The 26,647-nt window shown below is 42.2% G+C and overlaps 1 protein-coding gene across 1 annotated transcript in view; it reads right to left on the bottom strand.

The window, feature by feature from the left end:
- The window catches only part of Asap1 (ArfGAP with SH3 domain, ankyrin repeat and PH domain 1), a gene marked incomplete at its 5' end in the record, with an annotated part of 270,321 nt that extends 243,778 nt beyond the window's left edge, over positions 1–26,543 (bottom strand). The window contains 1 exon segment of the mRNA XM_013521324.1: positions 26,417–26,543. Coding sequence (XP_013376778.1) covers positions 26,417–26,542 — 126 coding nt within the window.
- Between the last annotated feature and the right edge of the window lie 104 nt (positions 26,544–26,647).

Genomic DNA, 26,647 nt, shown 5'->3' on the forward strand with positions numbered 1-26,647 from the left:
CCTTAGATATCCCGACAGCAGCATGAGGGGATACTTGTACAATTAAAAAGGCTATATTTTATATATACATTCCTGGCATTTTGCTAATATCTTAACGACTAGTCAAGATATTAAGAGAACAGGTTAATACCATCTTGGATTCTAAAACTTCCTGGACTTTCTTCTTACCCTCTTTGTGAGAAGCTATTATTGGCTCTTTCTGGTAAAAGTATTTTTTATTATATTCATAATAACTTGGTTAATTTTATTGCTTGGCCCATGCGTCTAGCCTCCTCCAGACTTAAGGCTGTATGCTGACTCAAGATGAGAACACCTGATGTTTATCAAGGGCCTTTAGACAGACCCTCTGGAGAGTGTCTCTAACTGCCAATCACAACCGCAAGCCCCGTCAACCTGAAGCAGCCAGAATGGTCATTCCCCCGGCCCCCTCACAGCAGTTTGACGTATCTCTTCAAAATGGGGAATACTATAGACAGCTTGATAGGGCAAGAGAGACTCCATTTTCTGTTTTTAACTCCATATTAAGAGAAGTCACTTAAAGTGCACTTAAGCTATAGTTCACCCCAGTCCCCTTGGTTATTATCAACTCAGCAGAGCAGAGTCATAAAATGGGAACAGAACAAACAGGACAAACTACGAAGTGGGCTAAAAGTTAAACTGCAATGGTCACTTGGAATTCGGCTGTCTGACATTCTAGGAGAAGTAAACTTTGTGATAATTGTGTGACATTCTTGTAAGATTCCCAAAAATGAGGTAATGGTTACGATGGAAACCTAAAGGTGAGACCCAGATTGGAGTGGACATCTTTTCTGGCTCCTCGTTAGAGACTGTCCATCAGATGGCTCAAATAAAGTTTTGTCCATTCCTGCCTTTTCTGTTTTCTTGTGAGTGCCTTTCTTGATGAACTCACTTGCCATATCAAGCTAAGGTAGGTAGAAATATTATAGGCAGTCAGGTAAAACTGGGGCCTTCAGAAAGTCAAGATGAAAGGTAAAAACACACCACACCTATGGCCAGAGACACACCAGTTGTCTAGGCCTCAAGATAACAACAAAAGAACCAGGTCAACATACTTCCCAAGGGATGAGCAGGGAGAGCTAAACATTTTACTTTTGCAGGCAAGGTGTTACAATGCTGATTCTTTATATATGCTGCATTTAGACTCGCTTAAAAATGCTATTAGGTGGACTTTGATACTAACTACAGGATAAATTTTAAAAATGCTGTAACATGGGTCTTATCAAATCTAGTTTAATTTTAAAAATATATGTGCCTATTAATAAATCACAGCACCCCTTCTGTCAATTCAACCTTTCTCATCTTTCATGTACATGTAAAAGCTGATGGATGTGCCTTTACTAACTTGTAAATTATGGTTGCTAGGTGATGAGTGTAAATTCAACCTGTGAACTTCAGAGACACAGAAATTTTAGATCAGACTTTAAATAAAACATAGCCTTGTCTTGGTGCTAAAGGGGTTGCCTAGATGATTAGACAGATAACACAGATGTCTTGGAGGTTTCTTTGCAAGAAGCCCAGGGCAGAATTCCTCCAAGTCATTTGCTTTTATTTCTAGAGATGACCTCCTTTTACAGGGTAAAAAGTGCTCCAACTATTTCCAACTTGCTCTTTGATACATTCTCATTCTCAAAAAATTAAAAAAACAATGGTTTCCATCTCTTAATTATTAGCCTTGCTACCAATGACTGTTACAGCTCAAATTAATTATAGCTTATGCTGGTGGTTCCCAGGGACCCCCAACTGGCTCCTTCCCAGACTTCTTGGCGTGGCTGCCAAAGACTGAAGCTGACCAAAGGCTGACTCCTGGAACATCTTGGACACTGAACTCTGGGTAACTCTTACAGTGGAGAGTAAGTCCATCCCACTTTTAATCACTCACCATTCCACTCTGCCTTCCTTCAAAGGACCAACCTCCTTAACTTCAGTTAACTGTTGTGGCCACTGACAGTAGTCTCTAGACAATTAAAAACTACCCCATTCTGGTGCCAAATGGGTCAACATCTTTTCATACATTCCTTTTTAGTCCCTACCTGTCCCATGCCCCTTTTGGATGAGACATCTTAACCAAGCTGTAAGCCACTCTGACGATCTCCAGGGTGCAACCAACAATTACAGCCACCCTAATGATGCCCTCCCCCACCCGAGGTTCCCATCATTTCTGGTCATATCAAGCGCAGAGTCTGGGACATTTCCACTCCATCCTTGGCTTCATTCCAACAACTGCTTACCATTCTCCTCAAGTCTAACTACCCTACCTTGTACAATGACAATATTCCTTCCCTGACCCGGGTCTATGGGGCTACAACATATTATTTCTTGCCTACTGCAGCATGATGTCTGAATCTCTGTCAACTCCCCTTGCAACACTCCATTCTCCTGGTACAAAATGCAGACGGCTCTCACAGGTTGATACAAGATCTCCATGCTACCAACCAGACTGTCCTTCCCATACATCCTGTGGTGCCTAGCCCACCCCCCAAACAACAATGGCTCTCTTTTCTCCTTGTAATAGGATACTTCTGTCTCTGGGTTCCCAGCTTTGCTCTCCTCACTAAACCCCTCTACAAACTTATAGACACAGACCCCATTGAGCCCTTACATCATAAAACCTTGCCTCACTTGTTTTTTCAGACTTTAAAAGAGGCCCTGTTACTCCTAGGAATGCTCAGAATCACTAGACATGCTCCACTCACCCTCTTCTCATCCTAGAATCTTCAGAGACTCCCATCTTCCTCCCATCTCTCACACTTTCTCCCAACCCCTTTCTCCTGCCTTTCTACCCACCTGCCTACTAGGACACAGAGAAGCTCACCTCACTCTACTTTCCACGCCATTTAAACCTAGCTCTGGTCAAAGAAACTCCCACCAGGAAGAACTGTCTTCCCCTGGTGTTTGGCTAACTGCAGGGATGCCTGCCTTGGCCACTCACCCACACCCATTATGGCCCTGAGTCCCAACTGGAGATGTCTGTTGTGGACCCTGTTGCCACTCTCATTTTGACACACCGAGCAGGACAATTACCTCTCTGCTCGCCATGGAAAACTTTCCTTCCTCTCCCCTAGGCTGTCTCTTAAAAAACCTAGAACTTCCATACCCTCTACCAGCTTCAATCATCCAAATAGGTAGAGACCTATAACTGCTTCCTCAAGGCCCACCTCACTAGGCTCAGGCTTCAACTCCATAACGACTGGATTTCCCTGCTCCCAATTCCTCTCCCTTGCATCTGAGCCATCCCCTGGGAAGCTATGAGATACAGTCCAGTTGAGCTTTTATATAGCCACACCTTTCTGCTTGGCTCTTAGGCCAACCCCATTGGAGACTATTTCCCAGTTTTGCAACAGGCCTGAAAAGAGATACAATAAGCTTTTAACCTTCTTGTACCCTCTCCTGACACAAGCCTTACAAAGACAGCCTGGCTAACCAATGAGTTTTACTTAAAAATTTAAACCCCTGGTCACTACAGCCCAAGTGGACAGGACCCTTCCTGGTCATCTATAGCACCTAGACAGCAGTCTGTCCTTGAGACTCTCTCCAGTGGGTAAATCACTCCCAGATAAAGCTGTGTCCTGCTGATAACTCACCTGATCCGGCCTCATGAAAATCGCAAGTAATCTGCAATACTTTCCTCAGATTGTCCGAAATTTCAGAAGACACCTAAATGCTCTGCCCTGGCCTATCACGCTGCTTCACCCACTTCCTTCACTCAGTCTGCCTTGCTCTTTCTTTGTTCCACCCTCAAGTCATTGCTGATGTGGAGAAAGATCTCCCTTTTTAGGACACTCTGTGTGACTTCTCCCCAGACAAGGTCAAGTTATCCTCCTCCTCTCTGTACTCTGTCCCGTTAGCCCTTCTATTCCTTTCGCCACACCCCACGGTTGCCCTCCCACTGCTCCTCCAGACAGTCCTGATCATTTCTACAGGACCCTGCAGTTATCCCTCCCTGCTAAACCAGTCCAATCCTTCCTTAACCAAGATTACTGGCTTTATATAGCCACCTATACAGCCACTCCAGTTTCTCCCAGGTCTGGGTCTTTACTAACCTCACATACCACCCCTGTACCATTCTGTCCACCAGGAACTCTCTCCTGATTAAGGTGTCTACACTGCCCACAAGTACCACACAAAGAAGCCATGAGAAACAGCACCCACCTCCCCTGCTCTTTTTTTCTTTATAGCAACAAAGAAACAGGAATGTTATGCCTGATGGGCAAGGCTGTTACCTGCAGGTACCTCTGGAAACCACAGAAGAACAAAGCCATGTCCATTTGTACCAGTCATCCCAAAAAACATTAACAAAATTAAAAAGAAAAATTTCCAAACTCCAAAATGTACATTTTAATAAGCTGCCAAAAGATGACACAATCATATATCATGTAGTCCCCCAAAACTCCACTATACACTTATGAAAATAAGGGTCAAAGGACAAATACTATCTTAAGATTGCTATACCAATAGTACTGACCTCTCAGACCCCCTGGATGAGTCTTGAGATTCCCCCCCATTCAGGGAATCCTACACCATACTTTGAGCACCCCTACAACAGGGGCTATGATAGTCAGTGTAGCTTTGCCCAGAATTTGGATTAGCAAATAAGAAAAGGCCTGGTGTGTCAATAGCAGAAAAATAAAGGCACAGGGTAGTAAAGATGCAATCAATTGCAAAATATCTTAAATATTTATAGGCTTCCCAAGTTAAACTTCATTTTTTTAAGCCTGGTTTATTTATTTACATCATCTTAACTTCAACTGAATGGTGCATGCTTCAAATAAGATTACAGAAATAGCAATTAATATAATTTTTATATTAATTGGCAATTGTATTGATCTTCTGTGCCTCGAACCACTTGCGTCTGATTTCTTATTGATGCAACACAGTGCAGATAAGTCTCCAGGGTAACAAAAATGAATGGAATCCAAAGAAAACCCCTGTAATAAATTCTGAATGTTAATTAAACATGCTAGTCCTCTCAAAATAATCAAACCCTGACATGCCCATTAATTAACAGGAAAAAAGTTGTTACATAATTCTTATCAGGAAAAAAGGTGTATATGGAAGGGCATGAAGGGAGACGGTGCTGTCCATCTTCTGAGGACTGGCTTAACCTCACACAGCTTCTCAAAGAGCATCTGCAACACACTTGTTCTTGTGTATTTGGTGTTGTCCTCCACCCTAAACTTAAAATTTCACCATTTGCCGAAACATTTTTTCTTCTAAATTAGAAAAGAGTACGTAGGGCCAGAATCGGTAATACAGTCTTTGAGCCTATAATTGAATCTATATACAAGTAGCGAGAAATACTTCCCCATGAGGGTGGTCAAAGAGATTGCAGCTATCATTTATACTGAGCATGTATCACGTACCAACATAAAAGTATAAGGGGTCTAACAGCCATTACTTCATTTCTGCCCCATAGCAATCCTTTACACATATTATACTCATTTTACAAATGCAGCAAAGGCTCAGAGGGATGAAGACGCTTGCCCTACATTCTATGTATAGGCACTGGGGGTAAGAGATCCAAAGGGGTAAGATATCCAAGATCATGACATGTCACTTACAACAGACCCACATGAAAGAACAGTATAAACACCACACATGTTCTCACATATAAGCTGTATACATACCAAGGATGCTTGCAGCAGTCACCCACGCACAGAGGAGTTAAGCAGCTTGCCCAAAATAGCATGGTTAGTGCTGTAGTTCAGATCCAGAATGTTACCCCAAACTCTCAAGCACTCAGAGGCAGGGCCTTTGGGAGGTGACTGACTCATGGGACAGCAACAGTCACACGCAGATTCACCCACTCATGAGTTCAGTAGCTGAGTGTGCTGCTAGGAAATGTGGCCTAGTCGGGGTGGAAGTGTTACTGGGGCACAGCCTGGAAGAGTGTGTCTCCCTCCCAGCCTCTGCCTCATTCCTGCACACCATGGTATGAGCAGCTTTCCTCCACAGGGCCCTTCTACACAGCTTTCCAGTCTTGGAGCCAACTATGCATTAAATCCTCTAAAAACCATGCACCCAAATAAACCTCTCCCTCTTTAGGTTATGAGTGTGCAGTATTTTGTATCAGCAATGAGAATATGACAAAGACAGCTAAATGACAATAACAGGAGACTTAAGTGGCTGTGAGGTTTATAACAAGTGGATGTGAGGTTTAAACAAACGGATATACTCAACTACCTGACACTGAGCAAGCATTTAATAAAAATAAGCCACTGCAATTCACGTACCCTGCACACAGGAAGTGTTCAACAAACAGTAGTCAGCAACAACAGAGATTGTGTGTTGGTAAATAAAGGGACCCACCTCCAAGAACATTATCCCAACTGCTCTGAAGTAGGGTTGGTGTCCAGTCACCCCTGCAAACACTACAGTATCTAATACCTGTAGTTAGTCATGCATATCTGTGTGGACGTTTTTCATTTCTGCTATAAAAGTATACAATGGGATGTGACAGAGAATGTATACGCTGGACTAGCAGTGGAGTTCTAGCTCTTCCTAAATCCTAAATGCACCACATCCCTGGCCTGGGTTTCCACAGTTACATGCTGAGGACAATTATGCCTTCTTGCCACACCAGCAATCCTTGGAGAGGGCCAGCAGAGATCTTGACTGCCTGCTGTTGCTCTGGCTACCTCATTACTCCAAGAGACTGCAAACCTCCTAAGGACTGTTTCTTTAGTAATTTCCCACAGGACAGCTATTCCTGGGCTCTTTCTGCAGAATGGTTGGTCCAGAATTGGGGCTGCTGAGCTGACAAAAACCACAAGGTAGAGGAAGAGTGACAAAAACATCCAAACACTGACGAATGCCTTATTCCCCCATGTATGCAATGCACTAGTCCAGCAGGTAACACCAGAGGAGAGAGCTGGCTACAGAGATCAAGTTGAAGGAATCCTCAGGAAGTTCAACATACACAGCTAGAACAACTCTTCCTCAGGACTTCGCCATGGCCAAAGCCATGGGCACAGACAAGAGTGTCATCACACATGCACTTCACTTACTGGCCCTCAACTACCCTCTGTGAGACTGTGAATTCCTTCCTTTCCTTCCCTTTCCCTTCCTCTTTCCCTTCCTCTTTCCCTTTCCCTTCCCCTCCCCCTCCCTCCCTCCCCCTCTTCCTCTCTTCCCCGCCCCTCTCTTTCTCTCTTTGAGCCAGGGTCTCACTATGCAGTTCATGCTAGCCTTGAGCTCACTTTGTAACCCAAGCTGGCCTCGAACTCACAATGACCCTCCTGCCTCAGCCTCCCAAGTAATGGAACTACAGGCATGCATCACCATGCCAGGTTCTGTGAATTAATTTCTCTGAGCTGTTGCTTCTTCATCAATACCTCAAAGTAGAAGATCACACGCACAAATTCTCTGTAAACAGAAGGTGTCTTACAAATGTGAGGTGCTGGAAAACTTTATGGCCACAAAAACATCATGGGTGAAAAAGATCTGGGTAAATAGTTTAGCACTTTGTGGAGAGCAAGCTGTAAAAGTCAGCAAATTTTCAAGTATCCTTGCATAGTTCAAGGGCACCAGTGAGGAAAATATAACGGTGAGAAACAGGAAGTGTCAATGGGGAAAATGGACACCACAAGGTTGAGCATGGGGTCACCATATTCCACTTGAAAGCAGCGTTCTCTCTCATTAGTCCCTGATCTTTCTGGTACCAGGGATGGGTTTCATGAAAGACAATTTTTCCATGGGAGCAGGGGTAGTTTCAAGATGATTCAAACACATCACATTTATTGTGCACTTTATTTCTATCATTATTAAGATTCTCATAAGGAACAATCAAGCTAGAGCCCTTGAATATACAGGCCACAGCAGGGTTCATGCTCCTACAAGAAGCTTAAGCCTCACTGATGAGACAGGAGCAGCAGCTCAGGAGGTAATGCAAGTGACAGGAGCTTCTTACACAGTTGATGCTTCCACCTCCTGCTGTGTGTCCCAGTTCCCAACAGGCCCTTGACCAGCATAGTCAGTGGCCCAGGTGTTGGTGACCCCTGTTCCATCTAACTTTCTTCTAGAATTTTGAAAATAGCTCCTTTATGACAAAAATCACCTCAGATCTCAGATACAAAACAAAGCCAATTACTTAAAACATAAAACACACTGCTAATCATCAGTAAGTATTTAAATCAATGAAAGCACTAATTTGAAGAGGTCTATCTGGTTTTGTGCCCTAAAGGTCCATGGGCAGAGACCATAAACTCAGGGCTAATGAGAAATCTCAATGATCTGGAAAATGAAGCAGCTGACCTAGTGATGCATAAAGGCTCTTTCCTGGCCCTAAAATGCTGAAATTGCATTATATTCCTTAAAATTTTGTTAAGACCTGAAAACTTCCTCCCCCTCTCAGGTAGTCCCTGCAGACAATACTTTTCCCAGACTCTATTCATCTTCAGTTCTACCCTACAGAGCCAAGTTCACCTTGCCTAAGTTCTTTTTTTTTTTTTAAAGAGAGTAGTAAACGAGAAATGAACAAACAAACAAAAAAACAGAACAGTAGCAGCACAGCAGTATCACAAACATAAAGCAAGAACATTCAAAGTGATACACGGTCTCAAGACAAAATAATATGAATCAACAGTGGTTGTTACATTACATATCACTATCCTCAACTATGTTGCTCAGATTACCAGATGTAAGAATGAAACATTGCTCAAACCATTAAAGAGAATAAGAAAATAATTCTTGGATAAAACATCAGACATAATACAGAGTTTCACTAAACAAGATGGTAGAAGTTCACCACTGTAATTCCACTGCATATTGTTACCTTCAAATCAGTTGCTCAGACCACAAGACACAAGCATGCAAAATCGATCAGAACATAAAAAATTGTAAGCTTGCCTAAATTCTTTAAGGTTGCTTAAGGCATGTATCTATGTGTCTTATTCACTCAAATGAAGTCATTTTTACTCAGTTCTAGGCTTTGGATGCAAATACATAAATAAGCCACAGTCCTGTTCTCAAAATGGTAATTTGACAGTCTTGGACTTATCAACTTAACTAGTGGATTGTACACAAAAAGGCTGAAGAAGATCACAACTCCAAGTAACTCTGTTCTCCAAGGACGTACACATCTGTGAGAAAGAATGACCATCTGCAAGGCAAAGGGTAACTTCCTGGGAAATGAAAAACTGGCAGGGTCAGAAGATAGACTAACATAATAATTGAATATATAAACAAGAGTCAAACAAGGTTAGGCCCTTGGGAAGCAACAACTGCTGCTTCAGAAATAAACACATTAATTTCCCTGAGTAACAATTTATGCTGCGTGTGGAGAAAAGCCCTCTCTCCTTTTAGACTACCCTCATTCTGAAGAAAGGGAATGGGCAGAAATTAAGTATCTGGTCAGGCTTGGTGGTGCACGCTTGTAGTCCCAGCATTCAAGAGGCTGAGGCAGAAGGATTTCTGTATAAGTTCAAGGCCAGCCTTATCTATAGAGTGAGACTCTGTCTCAAAAAAACAAAACAAAACCAAAAAAAGAAATTAAATATCTGATTAGTCAGTATCCATGGTATTCATAATATTGTGCCCAGTACATAAGATGCTATTTAAGTTATGAATTTAAAAATGTTCATTACAGAACAACTTTTAAACAGGCTATTATGTATAGCACTGTGACATTAAGAACTCCAAAGACCAGGTATTAAACTTAGCTCTACAAGAGTTGCACAATTTGGACAATCAGCAATGTTCTCTAAACATCTCATCTTTCTTTATAAGATAGAGAAATCTTTGCAAAGCTGTTTTAAGGATTACACATACTTTTACATAAAAAACTTAGCACAAAGCCAGACATGGTGGTGCATGCCTGTAATCCCAGTGCTCGGAAAGCTGAGGCAGGAGGATCGTTTGAGTTCAAGGCCAGCCTGAAGTACATATAGAAATCCTGTCTCAAAAAGACAAAAACAAAACAAAACAAACAAACAACAAAAATAACAGCACAGTACTAGACTACAAAGAAAAAACTTAATAAATGTATTATTATAACAGCTTCCAAAGGCTTAAATCCCTTCACTGCAACAAATATCAAAACATTTCTAGACTTCATAGTAACAAAAAAACTAGATGTTTTCTTTCTTTCTTTTTTTTGGAGAAGGTAATGGGAACAGTTTGTTTTTTGGAGTTTGACTAGTATTTATTTAGTGTGATTTAGTGACGTCAGATGGTTGTGGGGTCTAAGAGATCACATTATACTACTACGCAAAGTGACATGATATATTACAGAAGGAAATGAAGTAGACACTAAATTCCAACTAACAACTCCACAGTGAGACACACCCACCACCAACAGTATGCCTAGAAGCAGGGCACCAGGAAGGCCACCTTGTTTCCCAAAACAGGTTGAAGTGTCAGTGTCAAATTCTTGCCCATTACTCCTATTCACTTCTGAAAAGCCCAGAAAAGCACTCACAGTGTCTAAGCATATGAGTACACTTGATAAAGCACCAGCTGTGGGATTTTGGGTAGAAGGTGCAAGCAGAACTGTTCAGAGTAGACACTTGGAGATTTTGAAAGTCAGATCTTAGTTTGAACCTTGGGGCTTTCCCATAACCAATATAATCTGAAATCACAAACTGTCCACTGCCAACCCTCAAGTCACTCACCTGAACATTCAAATGTTACTTATTTTATAGATTTGTAATGAGGGCCAAATGACAAGATATAGATGGCTCCCAATTTATGATTGTTTGACTTAGGCTATTCTGACTTTATGACGGCACACAAGCAATATGCACTCAGTAGAAATGGTGCTTTGTTTGTTTGGTTTTGTCAGCATCTCGCTATGCATCCCAGGCTGGCCTTGAACCTGCAGCAATCCTCCTCTGTTAGCCTCTCAAGTGCTGGCATTAAGGCGTGTGCCACCACACCCAGCAAAACAGACCTCTGAATTTTAAATCTGGATCTTTTCTTAGGCTAGTGACATGTGATAGCTACTCTCTTGTGCTGCTGGGAAATGGCAGAGTAGAGCTTCCAGTCAGTCAGGAGGGTGAACAAGGAGTATGCATAGTGTACTATGTTGCTAAGCTATGACATTTGGTAGATTAGATATACTAAAAGCATTTTGGACAGGGTATTTTCAACTTACTTTGGTTATATCCACCCCATCAGATGTGGAAGCACATCAGTACATATAAAAAGCTTGGCACCCCTCCCAGTCTGTTCTCTCAGCTTGTAAATGCGAAAAAGGAAATTCTCCCAAGGAGACTGATGCAAAGGTTAAATAATGTAGGGTCTTTAACTTAACTGCCTAGTACAGAGTTAGACACAAGGTTCATGATAGGTGACCAAACTTCAATCACAGTGGCTGACTTTAGGAACTTTAAGAAAACACTATCAAGATGAAAGGCAACAGTAAAATTATGTACTTAATTAATACAAAATAAAAAGTAAAAGGGCAGCAGGTACTTGGCATTATTCTCTAAGAGTTCATAGTACAGTTATTCCTCATTTAACCATCAACCTGTTTAATGACTGTCTGGGCTCGAGACCAGCGTGCACCGTTCAAAATTATGACCCACTTCTCAGAGTTACAACCCATCTTTATTTTGGTGTAGTTCTGAACATCTTATTTACAGAGCCTCAATGTCTTTTTTTGCACAGTGCATCATGTTTATACAGTAATTTTTGCAGATTATACTCTACCTTATAAGTACTATAGTTTTATGTCCTGTTATATATCACAGTATTCTAAGGGTTATGCAAATAAAAGCAAAGTCACTGATTTCCTCTGACCACTTTTTTGTTCTGAATATTGTAATGTACTTACTATATACAATTTATCACTTACCAATTCATGTAACTGCCTAGTCTCAGGAACAGGACTCAGTCATTAAACAAGGAATGTACCAAAAAACAGGAAAAGATGGCCAGTTACCCTATAAACTGTGAGGGGATCACTAAACCTAACACCTAAAACTACCTCTTACATTCCTCCCCTCACTCCCTGAAATTCACCATTCTGTTGGGTTAAGACATCATGCACCAGTAGAAGTGGGAGACACGTTCTGCTGTAATGTCTTACTGGGCATTAACATCTGGGGATGAATCAGTGAGATTTTCTCCAAAAGAGTTAACTAAAAGGAGGGTATAGGTCTTGAGCCAGGGCATTCAGAGAGAGAGAGGTGGTGAAGAAAATGTCTTGGGAACCTAAAGCGATGCAAGGATTCCTCAAGGGCTGAGCAGGATGAAGAAGGGTACCCAATAGGCCAAAGTGATACTAACCAAAGAAAGCCCAGAGGCCTGGAGACACAAACTCCAGCTGCACACCTTGATCAAGTCACTGCTACTCTCTATGCTGTTTTCTCATCTGCAAAATAAATTGCATACTCTTTGCTTTCCAGATGTTCTGAGGTTGTACAAGATATCTTTGTTAGCTTCCCATTGCTGTGACAAAATACCTGAGAAAATCAACTTAAAGGAGGAAAGATTTATTTGGGCTCATGGTTTCTAAGGTTTCAGTTCATAGTTGCCTGGCTGCCACTTGGGGTCTGTGGTGAGACAGAACATCATGGCAGACAATGTGTGGTACAGCAAAGCTGCTCAGCTCATTGCAACCAGGAAGCAAAGAGACAGCAGCTGGACCCAGGGTCCCAGTGCACCCTTTAAGAGCATGCTCCCAATGATCTACTTCTTCCAAGTAGGCTCTAACTTGCAAGATTTCCAATACCTCCCAACAGTGCCACAAGCTGGAAACCAAGACTTCAATGCACAAGTCTTTGGGGGACCTTACAGGTCCAACTATAACAATACCACCTGTAAAGAACCCAGCACATCCTATGAAGAGTGGACTTTGACTTAGGTAAGTGTACTCTAACTGAAGCTCCACCAGGAAAGATGCTGCAGAAAGATGCAGCCTAGAACTCATAGGGAAACAGAGGCCCAATACATTCAAGGCAATCTAAGACTTAAGAGCATTTCCCTGAAACTTGTGGAACCAAGAAAGCACCACTCTAGAAAAACAACAGTGGTTGTTACATACCCCAAATATGACAAATCCATATGACAAAGTACATGGGGCTCCCTAGCTAAGAGCCAGCTCAAGGAGAAAATCTGAAATACAACTTGGCTTTAAAAAAAAAAAAAAAAAAAAAAAAAAAGATGCTCCAATCCTCAGGAAAGATGTTAGTCATTTTTGGCTCCTTCTTACACTTTTCCTTCCTAAACTGGGACCCTGAGTGAGTTTTCGCTACTCACTCGGGCTTTCAGACTGGCAGTGTGATCTCTCCCTCTGGAACACACTGCCACTATTGTGATGCCAGCTACCGTGGTGTCCTCCCTAGAGCCAAGCTGAGAGTGAAGCCGCGACATTTAGAACTGTGAACTACATAAACATCTTTTCTTTTTAGAGATACTCCACCTCAGGAATTTCTTTATTGTAACGGAAAATGGGCTAATCCAAAGTAGTCTTTTAGCTGCAGAAATGTTTTGTGGTATTAGGAAAAAGTGAAGATGTTTAGGCAGCAAATAAGAAAGGAGGAGCCACCTGAAGCCATGAGACACCCAAGATAGAAGCTGGGCGTGTCTGGTCTGTCATACATCTCCACATTTCCGCCTTTACAAGGTAAATGCTATTTTACTTCTGAGTCCATGAGGCAGAGGTCTTGACAAACTTATGTCCATGATAAGCCGAAATTTCAGGAGTGAGGCTGTAAGGGGCAGAGAAAGAAGTCACCACCGAAGGGCCTGGGAGTTGATAAAGCAAAGCTGTCCACTTCCCCATGACGCTGAAATGACAGTGGCTTTCAGTTCTCTAACTGCTAAGCAGTGTGAAAACACACAAACCCGCTCCTTTCTCCCTTCATTACCCACGTGCTAATAACCTGCAAAATACAAGCACATACCAGGCCAACCGCATATTCAGAATTCAATTTTTTTTTCCTTTAGAGAAACTATAGGAAAATCAAAGTCTCACTCAAAGCTGTTCCTACATGGAGAAAAGCACTTCCACAGACTGCCTGGGACCAAGACTGTAATGCAGCACAGACAGCTTTCTGGCGGATCAATCCGGCAATGCAACAACTGTATCAGAAATTCATGTGGATATCTGATCTTTTAATTTAATATTTCTTTCTCTAGGAATCTGTTCTAGTGTAGAAAACTACATGACTATTCAAATATTCACTACTCCAATGTGAGTAAAAGTTGCACTTTGGGGCAGTTGCTAAGCAACTGTTTAAAACTCCTCCACTGGGTAACTTAAGGGAAAGAGGGAAATAGTGATACCGTGCCATGCCTTTTTAAATGCAACTGAAGACTTTTAAACATATGGAAATGTCTGTGATGTGTTAAATAAAAATAAGCAGAATATAGAGTATCTGAAGAAGTATTTGAAGTGATTGCAGTGACTACCCATGGATGATACTTAAATGTTTTATAATTTTCCACATTTCCACAAAGAACACACACACACACACACACAGTGAGTTCAAGGCCAATGTGAACTATATACTGAGACCCTGACTCAAAAGACAGAAACTATGATCAAGCATAGACTGTAGCACAAGTTATATGATAACACAAGGATGCAATCAACACTATGGTCAACTCTATAGGACAGTGGTCATGCACCTATCGCACATGGGCCACAGCAGGCCATATCATCAAACGCTCTAAAAAGTTCACCATCACTGCTACAGGGCAACCAGTTTATTCAGCAAATAAAACTGCACTGAGAATAAACCCATACTTTAAAGAAATTTAAAGCAGACACCCACTAATTTCAACATGGGACATTCATTTGGATTCTGATATGAGCAGAGACAACTAGGAAAATACAAATAGTAGGGGACTACTTAATGATATTGTGGAAAATATTTTTTCTGATGTGGTAACAGTATTATGATAGGGGCTTATTTTTTTAAGTCCTTATCTGTTAGAGATACATACTAGAAACTTGATGGATGAAAATAAGTATTATCTGAGATTGCGTCAAAAAATCAGGGAGGAGCTAGGTTCTGTGGCACATGCCTATAATTCCAGTTACTCAGGAGGATGAGGATGTAGCTCTCCAGGCTCTGGATTCAATCCCCAATACTAGAAAAATACATAAATTAGGAAGGAGAGAAGAGTGGAGGTGAAAATAAGATAAGACTGGCAAAAAGCAGATTAAATGTTGAAGCTGAAATAGAGTTACATAGCAACTCAGTGTAGTCTCTCTGCCTTTGCATATGTATAAAAATTTAAGTTAAAAAACTAGAAAAGCAAATGTCCAAAGGAAAATCTACTTGGACGACTGAAGGACTACGAAGATATGGGGAGTAGAAAGGAAAGAAAGCTAATAACACGAAAGATTACAAAATTATCCAATAATAAAACATGTATTTCTTAACTATAAAGGTATTGCTTCAGTTACAAATTATTTGGCAAAATACCACCTACCACAAAGATGTGTCTCTTCAGATGGCTCACTCTGGGGTGGGGGCAGGAGACCAGAAGGCAGAACTGACTGAACCTCACCATGCTTTCTCAGTCAAGTTTTCTTTGACAAATCATTTCAACTTTTTTTTTTTTTTTTTTTTGGTTTTTCTCCGGTACCAGGAACCGAACTCACGACGTTGCGCTTGCCAGGCAGGCGCTTTGCCGCTGAGCTAAATCCCCAGCCCCATTTCAACTTTTTAAACCATAATTTTCCTCAGCTATCAAATGAGGAAATGGTGGCTTTGTTGCCTAACTAAGTACTTTGCTGATGAAAACGAGACAATATAATAGAATACTACTAGGAAAAATGTTAAAGAGTAAACCCAGGGTACTAATTCTCAATAAAATCATATGTTTCGCTATTTAACAACCACAAAGAAAAGCCATACAGGTCAACTCCTTTTGAAAATACTAATTCTCTCATTAATTCCTCTCATACCACCTGTGAACTGGCTGCCCCAAATAACTGATGTAAATTATCTAGCTTTAAATACCTCCCACACAACTAAAAGGAAATAAATCAGGAAGGAAAAATGCTTTTCTTTTCCACTGGCAGATGTATGTCTTGTGTATGTGTATGTTTTCACTGAGAAAATAAATGTTAACCAAACTCTTCCATTTATAGTACTTGCACTTCGCTACTAAATCACAAACAAGGTAAGGCAAACAGGCAGGGGCAACAGTGTGGGCCCTGGAGCCAGGTGGTATTCCTGGCTCCATCTTGTCCTTCTAGCTGATGTAAGAACTGGAAGCGACATGTACAAGGTACTCTGTACAGAGCTGGGACCCCGAAAGTGACTGTTACCACTGTTACTGGTATTACAAACCCAATGAAAGACCACAAGTCCCAGACATCAAAAAGAGAGACAAAGGATTTAGCTCAGCATTCAGATTTATTAGGGCACAATCATCTGGAAATTTAGTGAGCACAGGTTTTTTTTTGTTTTTTTTTTTCCAGATGCTGTGCGCACTCAGTAGGTATACAGACAAAATCCAGAAAGACAGACCTAGCAGTATTTAGAAAGTCTTTACCAGGTATGCCTTCAAGAATTATAAGTCAAATGCTGTCTCATGACCATCTTCATAATTTCAATCAAATATCTGAGTGCTAAATGAGTTAAAAAGGGGAATGTGTCCTTGGCACCAGGTAACTGACCATCTGCTAAAAGTGAAGATGCATATAAACACAAGAATATAGCGGTACCTTAGTACTCATTAATTGATCCCAGGAAGCACAAAGAGTACTGAAAACAAGTATCAAATTGTTATGACTGGACAGGACGTGAGTCACAAGGCAACTGACACCAAGTCCAGGTTGCACAAATGACCAAAAGAATGAGTATCAGGACAAAATTTTCAAATCAAATTCACTCAGCTTCAAAGCAGTTGAATAACAAGGTATCACTGTAGCACTACATTCATTAGCCTATCACTGACACAATTATCCTAAAATCAGAAGGAAAAAAAAACCATTTCCATGGCCATTCAGTTGGTATTTGCTGCTCTGCCAGGAAGTTCTTTCTCAAGTCTAACCCCATATCTAACCTAACAGCTCATGTTTCCACTTGTTCTACTTTTCATGCACGCATGCAGAGCATTTTGTCTTGAGAATTAATGTGAAGAAGAAAGAGCACACACTAGACTGAGTCCTTTCTATGCCTAATCCAGTATCTGTAACATGCAATGCAGCACCCAACCCAGGGAAAGGATTAAACTAAGTTAGGTGATGGGTGTTAAGCACACAACACAATGCCTAGCACAGAGTAGGTGCTTAATCACAGTGTTCATAGATTCTGAGTTGTTTAAACTTTTAGAGACAAAGTACAGAGGCCTTAGGATGGTGACGGCGTTACTTGGCTTGGCACCATTTTACTTACTGGGAACCAGTGCATTCACTTGCTTTGATATGAAAGATACTACTATTATTAAAACAGCAGCAGTGAATGCTTGTTTGATTTGCACTTGGTGAAAATAAGGAGTATCTAATTTTACGTAAATGTTACTAATGCAAATATACATTATGAGGAAAAGGAAATAGACTTCATAAAAAAGAGATGATTAATGAAACATAAAAGGAAGCTCCCCATATTTCAAAACAATAAAGATACTCAAGTTTTATTTAGTGTGTAAATGGACAGCAAAGAAGCTGCTCTGTGGGAGGAAGGTTATCAGCGCTCATCAGATGTTTACTTGGGCTCTGTTATTTAACAATAAGGGAGGCCAATCAAACCAGAAGTGAATCCTATGACAGCCTAGCTGCCCTGCCTAGTCTTCCATCCATCCTGGGCATCTATGGAAAGGTTATTTGAAGAGCAAGCACCATGTCATCACTGAAGATTTAATGGCAATATGGTGTTTATTCTGTGCCCACACCCTGTGCAAAATGTTGGTTTTTCTTGACCGCATCTGCAAAGCTAAAACTAGGCAGCACAGTGCTCTGAACACAGCCCTTCCAGGATCCCAAGTAAATTCTGAGCAGAAGAGGTCAAGAGAAGGTGAAACTTGCAAGGGGAAGGGTAGAGAAACATCTTACAAGTACTATTAGGTACCAGGCATTTACCCTGTTCATATCACCACCTGGTTCTCCCCATGTGAGCTCCTGCCGTCTCCAATTAACTTACCCAGTCATGTCATCCCATGGTCCTGCTCAAAGCTGACAGAATCAGAGGTTCAACCTGACCCACACTGGGCCAACCCAAACCTCCCTCCCACATATATCTGTCTCCAAACCAGTAATGATAAAGGATGACATGTAATGATGTGAGACCACACTAAATGATGTGGGACAGTAAATGATGATTGGAGCTGGGGGTTATGTAGGGCTAGGGCTGCCATCATCTGTCATTGCCTTACTTCACTTCACCATATTCCATAATATATTCCATGAGTTTCCTCAGTAAATCTCCATTTTTTTTTAACTTGCTATGTGTTGGGAATAGGAGTAGGGAATGGGAATCCTTGACTTACAAACACAAAGCCAAACATACTCAAGTTTTCCAGGACTCTGCTTCCTGATCCATAAAAGGGCTAGATGATCTCTACAGCTTCTTCCAGCTCCATTAAGCTTATGTCATTATATAATGATCACCATATAGCCCTTTGTGTGCTGGGTGTCATATTCAGTGTGGCTTTTCTGACTCTAGCCCTTGGGCATAGCACTATAGAAACACAAGGTATCAAAGCTGTATTAATAACTGAGCTGGAAACAGCTTATATTTTCTTCCACCCAAAGCACATCTGGCAGGGAAACGAACCATCTCAATTGCCTTAGCCAACTCTTTCTTTCTGCAAGTCAGCACCAAAATGCAATTATCTTTGGGGTTTACTTCCCTGACACACACAAGATTCTGAATTTGTGTTCTTAGTTTTTGGGTGACTAAACTGGGCAGTATCTTATCAAAAGGACACATACCTAGTTCTTCGGTGAAAATTGTACCATGGTCTCAGCATTAAAATTCAGTTCTTACATAACTAATCACAAACAGCACCGTGACACATACCTCCTCAGATGGTGCTCTGTCCAGAATAAAGCCCACTGTGAACTCATGCATTCTGTTGTAACAAAGTGAAGTCAAAGGCTTCCAGGTCTGACCTAACCCCTGTCCCAGATACAATTAAAAATCATTTTACTAACCCTGAAAAAAGCCTGGAACACACAGAAATTCAAGAGATCTTTTTAAGACTCCTGCCTCTAAACCAAAATAGAATTCCTTGTGGTCTCAGTATTTCAAGCTGTAATCAGAAAGGCACACAACCTAGCTGCCATGTTCTGTTCCAGTCAGAGCCAAGGCATAAATGCTTCCTCCAGCACCTCCCAACAAACGACCAAATCAAATAGCTGCATTCATTATATAACAGAGAAACCAGCTCATTATCCTAAAACCGCAGCCCAAATCAAAAGGGGCAGCAGTGCCTGCTTTGAAGACCTCCCAAAAGATGACATGGTAGGGAGAATGTGTACGTAAATGCAAAGAACCAGCAGCAACTGGAGAATGCATAGACAGTAAAGGTTGCGCTAGAAGAGCCCATAGGGCTAGCTTGGGTCACAGTGGGCAACAATGGTCAGTGTTTCCCTTAATATTTTAGAGAAACACCCACACCAAGGGCTGAGTATACAGTTATTATACTGGGTTGGCAGCTTATGACTGTGACCCACAACTGGCAAAGTGTGTGGCCTGGTCTTCCCCTTAGTCCCATCTGTGTCTCCACTACCAGGGTCCTTAAAGTACACACAGTTGGCTGTCATCTGACTTCCTTATCACCCACCCTTCCAAACTGAGTCTAACAAGTCTTGTCTTCTCAGTCACAAATTCTATGGTCTAATGCAATAACAATAATGAGGGTAATAAGAGCAGTCATTTAAACAGTGATTACCATGCCAAGAACTAATGCAAGCACTTTACATATACTGACTCACTAAGGGGTAGATACAATTCCCATGACAAAAGTAAGACACAATAAAATTCAGTAACTTAACTAACATACCCTAGATCTAGCAGGGCTGCAATTAACCTAAGCAAGGGAACTTTATCCTCTTCAACACAAATGTTGCCATTAGACTCCAGTGAGAGAGCTATTACCCTTCTCCAGTATTTACCCACCAAGGAATGCTTCTCTCACTCACTTCCTTCCTCTCTACGCCATGAGAGTAGGGCTGACTAATCAGATCTTGACATTCAGAAGGACACATTTTACCAGCATATGAAGTCATTTGATGAATGCCTTTCATGCATTATCTTCTTTAATATTCAAAACATCACTATTTATTTATCATTAGCAAACAGAGGCTTAGACATGGAGTGATCCCTAGCCCCATCACTTAACCACGTGTAAATAACAGAGGTGGGAATGGCTAAGGCCAGGAAGTCCCCAAATGACTAGGTTATATAACTGGAAACCACCTCACAGAGGCTGTATGGATCCACTTACAATAAAAGCAAAAGGCTGGGTAGTATCTGAACACCCAACACAACGGGGTTCTGATGAAAGACTCTCTGCCAAATATCAGGGAGGGCTACTGTGGCCTCACAGAACATGTCTTATGAGCCAGGACTTACAGGGGGCTAGCAAGGATGTGGTCCCTCATCTCATGTTTACTTCTTGTTCTTCCTGGAAGCAAGTTCTAGGGAGTGGTATTGGGAAAGACATCCCCACCCCATAAATACCCAGCTCTTTGTGCCCCTGACAGAGGGCAGAGTACCAAGAACCCTAGGATGGGAGTCAACAGCTCTGAATTCAAATCCCTGCCTAATTTTCTTCTTATCCGGAGGCCTCAGTCTTCACATCTCAAAGCAATAGAACTAAACTAGACCTGTGTGGGTCACCATCACTTATGAGCTTTCTCTCACAGGCATACAAGCTTTAAAGGCTCTTCTAGTAAATCAATAACATGAGTATGTTTTGCTTCTCTACATTTAGGCATCTATTGCTGGCAATCTAGGCATGTGATCAGAATATAATCAGTGCACTGATTATCTACACCACTACTATACCAATGCACTGATCTGTTACAGCCAAAATCAAGCATATGTGCATGACAGTTATGCCAAACATCATTGCAGGAGTCTATTAATTTTTCTGCAATACACCAAGCAGCTTACTAGACACCTTTCAGGGGCTCCTGGAGATCAAGCTCCCTGGCTAGCTAGCACCACACCACATATTCTCCAAGGTCTCTTCAACTCAGATATTTAGTGATTCCCCAACTAACAGGCACAAGGCAAAAAGCAGGAGTGTGGATGACCGAGCAGCTGGAAGACAGGTGGTAGGCCCTGCTGCAACTCCAAATGAGAGTAGCATTTTGTGGGCAAAAGGGTGGTCATCAGTTCCAGACTGTGTATGCCAGAATAGAGATGGAAACCACAGGACCCTTTTCACTTGTGCCCAGCCAAAAGAAGATGGCTGGCAGCACTGCTCTTGACCACATGAGGCAGAGATTTAAAGAGAGGTCTTAGAAGAACTGTCTTACCCTTCCTTCCCTATCCCCAATTTTTTCCTCCATCACTAGAAATAAAGCAGAGATGAAAAAATACATAATACCTGTCTCTTGCATGAGCCCCGCAAGACAAAATATCCAGCAGCCAGGAAGCAAAAACAAAAACAAAGTTAGAAAAAACCACTTCAATTCAGAGTCTTGCATTCAGTTCCGAGTCTACCAGTTCCTACTGTTTGACCCTGCACAAGTCATTTAACATTCAATCCTTTATTTATTCACATTTAAAATAATACTAACAATGCTACCAGCATGGTCTTTTATCAGATGACAGATCCAGAAAATGTTTTTAAACACCAAAGACTTGTGTAAAAGAGCAAACACCATTAGCATAGAATATCTGACTAACAGGTTTCTCCTTTAGAAAGAGTATGAAGTCTAGCACATAAGGAGTTTCCTTCTCCCTTTGATTCTGTGCACAAATCTTTTCTTCACTCACTGACCTCTGCCATCTACATCCACAGAAAACTCATCCCAAGTCCACTATCTAGACTGGGTCAGAGGCTTGGGTCCTAGAGTCTAGAATTCTACACAGGATAGCAGTATCACATAAAAGTTTGCCCTTAGTTGTTCTATCCTCAAGGTATCAGGGACAGACCCAAACACATTTTATGTACTTAAGCAAAGGGATCCACCTCAATTTTATTTAAACTTTTTCTGAGAAGGATTTTTTATTTTTAGGAATACATACTCTTTGGGGGATAATTAATGGACTCCTTAAGTTTAGCAGCTGTTATCTTAAGTTGCACCTCTTATTAAGGATACCAGCTTTCAAAATGCACTTGCATTTTAGAACCCTGGGAGGTAATGAACAAGATCAGACATCAAGCCTTGGCCATGAATTCTTATGTGTGAGATTTCACAAAACAGCACTTAAGAACCCAAACTCCTTTATCAAAGACTGATGACCACTTGTCATTGACATAGATGATGATACCCAAAAAAGCACATGGATAGAAATTAAAACTTACATGAAGGAAATACATACAGATAAAGTCTGAAAGGCATGCATAAGAACTCTACAGAAATGGGATTAATTCCCAAATCCACAACTTACTGGCTGTGTGACCATGGGGAAAATATTTAATTGCTATAATCCTCAGTTGCTTCATCTGTAAAATGGGGCCAATGATAACAGCAGGGGATAAACATTAAATAATAGCATAAAGAGAGCTTCTACATGGTAAGAACATTAGTAATAATCACTACTGTCACTCTTATTATGACAAAGGCCTTGATAATAAATCTATATTCTAAACCTACACTCATTTCTTCAGTCAAATGTTTCTGTGCCTTCAGAGACAACTAAATATAGTACATAATATACCCTAAGTTAGCCCCCTATAATCTCTACAAAGCCACTAAAATATGTCTCTATGGACATTTAAAACCTACTGTATTCTATGCCTTCCTAACTCCATTTATTTACTAGCCAAATCTTGTAGACAAGTCACATTATCTCTTTGGGCCTCAATTTTCTTCTAAAATTGAGATAATAATTGTTTCTCTTCTCATTCATAGAGCTCACATGAGGATCACATGTAACCATGTACACCAGGCGCCTACACAGGTTTGGTATAGGGTAACAGCTCGGTAAACAGGCAGTACATATATCCTCCATCACCACCAAAATAAAAAGCTGGTCCAATATAAAATAACCACACAAGCCTTCACTGACCATGCTGGACTCTCTCTTACAAAAGATACTAAATATTACCCACTCAAGTCTTTAAAAGAGAATCTCTCCTACTGCCTCCCTCACAGTAGTCCTAATTAAATGTCAGCCCTCTCCCTTCTTGGAAAAACCCTATCTTCTCCTAGTCCCTTACTCATAACTTCCAAATGGTCATGAGTAAAATGCCACACATCAGTGTGGTCTGGTTGCTGAATAAGCAAAACTCTGGCTTTCTGCTTGGAAAACACTCAGGCACCAGGATGAAACCTTGGCTGAATACCAGTAGAGCCATTCCTGCCCCTAAAGACAGGCACTCAATGTGTGCCAGCCAAACTGACGCCGCAGCCATGTGTGACTCTTTACCCTCAAAGGTGAAGAAGCCCAGAGGCAAGCTCTTTGCCTCTTGTCCTGTATTTCTGTTTCTTTCCATGCTCATCATAAAAAGATGAAAATAAAGGCACCGGCATCTGCATAACACAACATATTCCTTGCCAAGGAGGCAAAGCAAAAGAGACAGGGTGGGTTAATTTGAGCTTCTAAGCTTGGAGATCTATTTTTTGGTTAAGCTCTATATATGTTAATTAGTAATCCAAAGAGCAGAAAAGGTCATAAACAGAAAGGTACTTAATTACTGGAACTAGGAAAATACATTTTTTTAAAAGAGAAAATTCCAAGTTACCCACATTAATCCTTGTTCTGGAGTTTCTACATCACCAAAAAGTACCCGAAAGTCCTATTCCTAAGAATAGCAAAAAACAAAACAAATCAAAACAAAACACAAGCCACACACTTAAAGTTTCCAAATATCTTGCTTGTGAAGTATATCCCAATAAGATTTTGTTGCATGTCCCCTAAGTTTTCCTTGTACTTTGGGGGCAGTACCCTTAAAAGAGAAAACCCGTATTTTTAAAAAACTGAACTGTAATCCCCCTAAGACATTTATAATAATGTATCCCCGCCTGCCCGGCAAGCACAAGGTCGAGAGTTTGATCCCCGGTACCGCAAAAAAAAAAAATAATAATGTTCCCCCTCCATATATGTAAGCTTGCAAAAAAAATTCAACTGTGGGGGTCATCTATCATTAAAAAATTAAAACACTACTTCATATGTATGCAAAAGATAATTACTCAAAAGCCCAACCTCACAAAATATGACTTAAGAGTTAAAAAGATGTAGACTGGGGTAATGAATTGTTAACCAATACTGTACTCACGTTGAGAAAAAGAATTACAAAATTATGCCACCCTGAAGAAACATTTAAAGTTTTGAGAAAAGAAGTATCATCAATGTATTCCAGTATGACACTTTTGAATTCCTAGCCTGGCTCTATTTTTTTCTCAAGCTCACAGGTAGACAACACTTTCATTATGGCTGGATCTATTTTTCTGCCTAACCTTGCAAGGCAGTATCACACACACACACACATCTATCAGTTGCATCTGCATTTAACTTTAGTTACCTCAAACTAAGATCAAAAGCAGCTGCATATAATTTGACCTTAGCCCTATCCTAAAGCAGCAGTGCAATACACACAAATAATCCTACGAACACCAGAAACTACCCTTATCACCTGCTGCACAAAGAGGATACAGTAACACTATCTGAATGTGCAGAAAGTTAATGACAGCTCGTTAGAAGAGATCAGAGAAGTTATCTAGAAGGAATATAACTTCACGGTCTAATCAATGTCACATCCTTTAGAGGTGCAAGCAATAACAACAGATAAAAGATGCAAAATGCTCCTATATCTGCATGTTCCAATTTATTACAATTAAGTAAGAGCCTGGCAACTCTGTCTAATCCCAGATACTAACTACTGATCAGTAAGGCTAGTGCAAGAGACTTACAGTTTCCAAAGACTAAAAAAAAAAATCAATTTACCTCTGGTTTCAAACAAACCTACCTACGTAGTATTTCCCCATCCACTTCAAAATTCATTTCGATCGCCTAACAATGACTCCAGAGAGAACTCGACAAAGCATCCCTAACTGGAATGAAGTGTTTATACTAATTCACAGCACCTGGCTGGCAGCGCTAACGGAGGCCTCGCTTCTAAAATCTAGGGCTCTCATGCTTCCAAATACCAGTTCTGCAGATATTAATTAAAGCACAGGCGACTATCAAAACCGGTATCAAGACAAGTTTGCCTACAGAAACGTAAGCTTCCCAATATTACAGAGGGCTGACCAAAGTGGTCTGAAATCAGAACATGCTCCCCAAACCTCAAACACAATCCCCCTGGGGAAAAACATCACCTTTCCTAACACCCACCGGAGGCTGCCTTTTCAGTAGGAATAGGTTTGGCTCATCCAGAGAGGAGTGATGCCTGAGGGCACTTACGGCCTGTGCTGAGTTCTAGAGCAAACGTCCCATTTTCACTGAGACTCCAGAAGCTTCTGTAGCTCCTGGGCTTGCAGGCTCTTCCTCACTCATCTCACTTTACCACGAAACTCACTTAAAAATTTAAAGGCCATCGCTTTGCAGCGGACTCTGTCCCTGGTCACCCCCAGTGCTTTTCTTGGAGGAGCCGGTCAGGAAGAGCTACTCCTGCAGCCTCAGGTCTCACCTCTCCCAATCCGGTCAGCTCTGCAGGCTGCATGGGCCCCTGATCTCCCTTCTCAGTCTGTGTGTGCCCTGCAGACCTGGCGCAGCAGCCCTTAGCCCTACCAAAACCGCCAGGGAGAGGGGACCCAGACAGGGCAAATATGCGTAGATTTCCTTCCACCTGGGCTCCCGCCACCGCAGGCCCGCAGGACTAGCAGGGAGGAGCGCTGGGGTGGAGACAGTCTCAGCCCGAGTTCCTTCTTTTTCTTTGGGTTTTTTCCACCGGCCCTTATCTCTGCAGCTAAGCCTGCCCAGCCGGCAGAGAAGTGCGTTCACTCCCCATCTCCGAGTCCCTTGCTGGTGACCTTGGCCGCGCTGCTACTTCACCTCTCCGCCCTCGGTGGCCTGACACCTACTTGGCGGGTCAGGAGAGGGTCACCGCGAAGTGGAAGCGCAGACGGGAGACCTGCCACTCGGGCAGGCTGCGAGACAGGCAAAGGAGTTCCTCCTCGGCGTGCCCCAGTGTCCAGAGCTCGCTCCGTCCCTCCCCACCTGCGGTCTCCGGACCTCTGAAACTGCAGGGCCCCGAAAGAGCTGGCAGGTGGGGAGGAGGATGCCCGCGTCCCGTCCGCCGTCGGCCGCGAGCCGGGGGCTCCGGGGGGTGTGGCACCTCCAGCCCAACACGCCCCCGTCCCCGGCTCGGGGGGCGGACAGGCGTCCGCGAGGCGGCGGCGGCGGCGGGCCGGGGTCCCCGCCCGACCTACCTCCTCCAGCAGCGTGACGGTGTTCCTGCAGTTGTGCAGCCGCGTGGTGAAGCTGGACGTGGTGGGCGAGTTGTAGTCCTCGGTGGTCTCGGCGATGAACTCGGAGACGGAGATCTGGTCCGGCATCCTGCCGGGGGGGCGAGACACAAGCGGGGGCGGGGGGTGAGTCACGGCGCAGGCTCCAGGGGCCGCGGGCCGCCGGGCGGCTCATGAACGCCCCTCGCCGAACCC

This window comes from Chinchilla lanigera, unplaced genomic scaffold (assembly GCF_000276665.1).
Source record: "Chinchilla lanigera isolate Chin_1 unplaced genomic scaffold, ChiLan1.0 scaffold00060, whole genome shotgun sequence".
NCBI lineage: Eukaryota > Metazoa > Chordata > Mammalia > Rodentia > Chinchillidae > Chinchilla > Chinchilla lanigera.